We start from the raw sequence: 4,697 nt of genomic DNA, 5'->3' as shown, positions 1-4,697 counted from the left end.
ATGCGGGTGCGTGATGGCGGGAAGCGTGGAGGGCACGCTATTTGGAAATTAAAAATTAGCCCCTTGAACGATCCTCGGTAGAGATTTGATGACATGTGATTTGCTTCGATGACGTTCAAATAAAAAACCTGTTTGAGCACGGAATCTCATATACTTTGTATAATATATAGCCATAGAATGACTTGCCATCCTGAGACAACAATGGACAATTAAACTAGAAGGGCCTGTAAAGAAATATCAGGTCATTCGTGTAAACACAGGGGGATAATTATTCTCTCTAAATGAGGCACCAATAAATAAATACGAGGTTTCCATAACAGCGAATTCAGAAAATGCATTTGCAGTGACATTTGGCATCGATATAGCATCGCGAAGAAGAATATAACAAATTTACAAACACGCACGCACGCACGCACGCACGCACGCACGCACGCAAACACCCACACACACATGCGCACAAACGCACGCATGCAAGCACGAACGCACGCAAGCGTAGCACGCATGCACGCTCATAGGCACGCACACAGGCACGCACACGCGCACGTACATAATAGCCTGCGCTTCGCCACGGTTTTATGCTGACGGTCATTAATTACCATGTACATTATTACCGATGTAATCAGTAATACATGACTAGAGCATGAAGCCCCATCCATTCACGTGCTCCTGCTATGATCACGGCGCAGTGTAACTACGCGCATTACCGCATCATTTTATCTAACCTGGCGCCATGACTACCGCGTGCATAGCGGAGTGGCTGCTCGCAGCATCCGGAGAGCATCAGTACCAACGAGGAGACATCGCGCAGCTTCACGCCACCTCACTCACACATATAACATCGATAACCCACACGCACGCACATACACACGTATTAAGCACACGTGCTGTGGCTAGTTGATAATCGCGTTATATTATTATATATAGGAGTAGTATTTTTGTACCATTATAGAGTTTTTGTGTACGAACTCGCATCTGCTCGTTCAAAAACTTCAACGTGTACTTGCCCAGACCATCCTCAGTCGTCGCAGTTCCCAAAAACAAGTTTTGCGTCTTTGTATTTTTTAGCTCTCTGTAAATTGTGAATTCGAATTACGATTCTGCTCGCAATTTTCAAACGATCGAGTGACAGTCGACAGAAATCGCTAGCTACTCTTTCATTATGAATCGACATTGCCGCAAGGGTCAGCGGCGAAATAGACATTAGAAGTAAATGTTACAAGGCCTGCCAACATCCGTCTTTGCCCCCCCCCTCCTCTCCTCGCCTGTCCGTCGTCCATCAGATCCGCGCCCCGGCCGGCATTGACTTTCGTGCCTTTGTGATGAATTTAACAGTGGACGGCCACGTTTGAAGGCGAGCAAACACACGCAGCAGCAGCAGCAGCAGCACTACTAAATCGATGCCCCAGCGCCCTTACTCGCTGTTTAATTCACGAGCCACACACACGCACACACAAGACGCGACCCGTCACTGCACAGCACGCATCGGCAACGCACGCTACGCACGCAGACGCACGCACGCCAACGCAGCACGACCACACACACACAGCACACAAACGCACTACTGCACTTTTACTTTACGCTCATAGGGTGCATAATGTCCCCCGGTACTGCCGGAACGTACCCTGGGTAGGCGATCCGGGTCCGGTAATAACCGGAAGCGTAGCCCTGGTCACTATTTGATATGGTTAGTGGTTTAGAATTAGGGTTAAGGGTTAGGCTCGGGTATTTGGGATTAGGTTAGGGTTGGGGGGGAGGTTAGGCGTAGAGGAGGTAAGCGAACTCCGCAAGAACTCGTTAGTAGAGTAGCAGGAAAGGGAGGTACGGTCGCGGCATAATGTAGAGATAGTCAGCAAGGTACGTCGCAGGTAATACGCGGACCGTACCGAGGTGAACGTTCCGGCAGTACCCGCGGGGACTATAGAGCCCTGCTCAGCCTTTACATTTACATATGAACTTTTTTAATTAGCTGCGTATGGGGTTTTAGCACACACGGGCAAACAGCGACGGCTGTTGTTGACCACAGCAGCCTTCGCGTGCCGCGCCGGTGACGCGCGGCCAGAGAATGTGGCACCTGAGTCTAATATTAGCTCGAGCCCGCTACACTTGAACAACTTAACAGGCTGAAACGCGAAAACTGCAAATGTCCACATTAGTTCCAGCAGGATGTAATTTTTATTAACCGTCTATGCCAGGTGCGGCATTCAATTCAAACACGTGCATCGGAAAAATTTGCGCGCAGCCTGTTGGCATATAAAGTAAAGTACGCACAGCGCAAAATTCGACGCGCATAACAGATTAAAAGCGGTTATTTCAAGGTCATTTTAATAGGGCCCATGGCTAAGAAAGAGTTCTCCTGCCCCATTCCTCTTTCTGCGCCGTTATTTCTTGCTCTCTCTCTCTCTCTCTCTCTCTTCTCTCTCTCTCTCTCTGCTCTTCTCTATGTCTGTCTTTCTATCTCTCCTCTCTCTCTCTCTCTCTATCCCTCTCCCCTCTCGCTTGCTCTCTTTCTCTCCCTCACTCTCTCCCTCGCTCTGTCTGTCTTTGTATCTCTCCCCCCCCTCCCTCTCTCTCTATCACTCTCCCCTCTCTCTCGCTCTCTTGCTCTCCCTCTCCCCTGACTCTCTCTCCCGCTGGGCGGGATAATATTAAGTTCCTAGTTGTGTGTTACGCAGCTGACAAACCCTAAAGATGTCGTTCCAAAAATACTCGCTAATAAGCTTATGCAAGGGTGAAAGTGCAGCGCCCTTCAATGTTATGTAATGACTAGAAGTGCGTCTGTGTGCGTGCGTACGTGTGTGTGTGTGGGTGTGTGTGTGTGGGTGTGTGTGTGCGCGCGTGTTGTGTGCTGTGTATGTCTACGTGTGTGTGTATGTGTGTGTGTGTGTGTGTGTGTGTGTGTGCGTGCGTGCGNACTGTATTAACACAAATATAATGTTAACCGCCTTAGAAAGTCACTACAGGTCAAAGCGGAAAAACATAAAAAAGGTAAAACATACAAAATGAATGAATGTTCCAACATGAGCCACTGACTGGGATGGATAGCACATGTTGCTATAACCATGTGATATAACCATGTGTGCACTACTCAAAATATACCACCACTCTATATAAATAGATTATCACATGATTTGGCATGGATATCAGTTTTAGGTGCGAGTTCAGAGTGCAATAACACGAACGAGTGAGCACATAAAACCATATGATGATATATTGATTTCACTCTGGATGCTATAAATGCGATTTTTGTAGCACTGTTATAGCTGATTGTGTGTGATATCCTGCACGGGCGTTGGTCCGACTCTGTCCAACAAAGCTGTTTGAGGTGGAACTCACACCAATGTCTGCAGATCAGCAGACTGTACCTAGCTGGAGTGGATTCAATGCCATGGTCCATTCATGTATACCAACCCTCACCAGTGTTGGTTACTGCCCAATGATAGATGGATCCCCAACAGAATCCAGTACAGTGTACACTGTCATTAAGAATGTGGAGGCCATGATGGCGAGCCTTGGCCAGGAAGACAGCGTCATAACGTTCGACCTCGCCATCTATGTCAAAGCCAAAGAAATACAATGGCGCCTACCAGAAGAGTTTGTCAACATGGTCATTTGCATGTGAGGCTTCCATGTAGCCATAAACTACCTATCCCTCCTGGGAAAGAAATATGATGGATCGGGAATAGAGGATCTACTTATCGAATCGGGAGTGTATGGGAGTGGCACCGCCTCACTGCTTCTAAAGGGCAAGTCCTACAACCGAGGAGTTTGTGCACATCGACTGATCATGGAAGCCATATTCCGTCTTCAGTGGCAAGCCTTTATCAAGTGGCTGTCAGACAATGATGGTGGTGGTGCAGATAAGGAAGCAGTGGCAGAATACACCAGGGTTTGTAGAGAAGCTGTTCAGGAAGGCAAAGATGTCAAGGAAAACTTAAACAAGCTGACGCAGAACATGGTAGAGCTGGAACAGCAGTTCACCACATTCAAGAATGAGGCTCGCAGCAAATCTCACCTGTTTGCTTTCTGGGATGACTATGTTGCTATGGTCCAGCTGCTTCTCCAGTTCATCAGAGCAGAGAGGACCAACTTCTGCCATGACACCCCACTTCTTCGCCATAGACAGGCCAAACTATTCCCGATGGCTACCTGTCTACATCACCGACATGAACCAGCTGTTGGAGACACATCCTGCCATTCACAAAGAGTTTGTCACTGGAAACCATGCTGTCAGCAGGTCTAGTCAGCCGTTTGCTCAGGTGTGGACTGATATGGCCTTGGAGCAATCCATCAACCTAGACTCAAAGACCAAGGGTGGCATCATCGGCATCAGTCAGAAACCCAGAGCACTGGAACGCTGGTTCTTACTCAGCCACGAACGAGCTGTTATCACAACAGCAATGAAGGAGATGTGTGGCCTGCAAGATTCTGATTGAGTGGGAACACACAAGGAGGCAGCCCCAAACAGACGGAAGAGAGATGAGGGAGATGTCAACAAGCTGTTGTCCACAATCACATCAGGCCTCATGACAGACCCATTCTCTCTTGATGAAGTGGACAATGACAGTGATGACCCCTTACCCCTTATCAACATTGCCACAGGAGTGGTAATGCCACAAGATGTTACAAGACGCCTACTGAGCTGCTATGAGTTAGGCACAGCACAGATGACAACATTTGTGGAGAAAAGGCTCAACACC

At 48.1% G+C, this 4,697-nt stretch overlaps 2 protein-coding genes across 2 annotated transcripts in view; both read left to right on the top strand.

Moving 5' to 3' along the window:
* Nucleotides 1-4,440: 4,440 nt before the first annotated feature.
* Nucleotides 4,441-4,697, top strand: part of LOC106811689 — a 6,224-nt gene continuing 5,967 nt past the window's right edge. Inside the window, exon 1 of the mRNA XM_014815394.1 lies at nucleotides 4,441-4,518. The gene's annotated coding sequence lies outside the window, so the exon portion shown is untranslated. The remainder of the gene's footprint in view (nucleotides 4,519-4,697) is intronic.
* Nucleotides 4,499-4,682, top strand: LOC106811699 (the record flags this gene model as incomplete). The annotated part of the gene is given in 1 exon segment (XM_014815405.1): nucleotides 4,499-4,682. A coding segment is annotated over 1 exon segment (159 nt), but the record flags the coding sequence as incomplete, so codon positions are not given.

The sequence above is a fragment of the Priapulus caudatus genome, unplaced genomic scaffold (genome assembly GCF_000485595.1).
Source record: "Priapulus caudatus unplaced genomic scaffold, Priapulus_caudatus-5.0.1 Scaffold19, whole genome shotgun sequence".
Taxonomy (NCBI): Eukaryota; Metazoa; Priapulida; class Priapulimorpha; order Priapulimorphida; family Priapulidae; genus Priapulus; species Priapulus caudatus.
The sequence above is the reverse complement of the archived record's forward strand: the minus strand, read 5'-3'. Positions and strand labels throughout refer to the sequence as shown.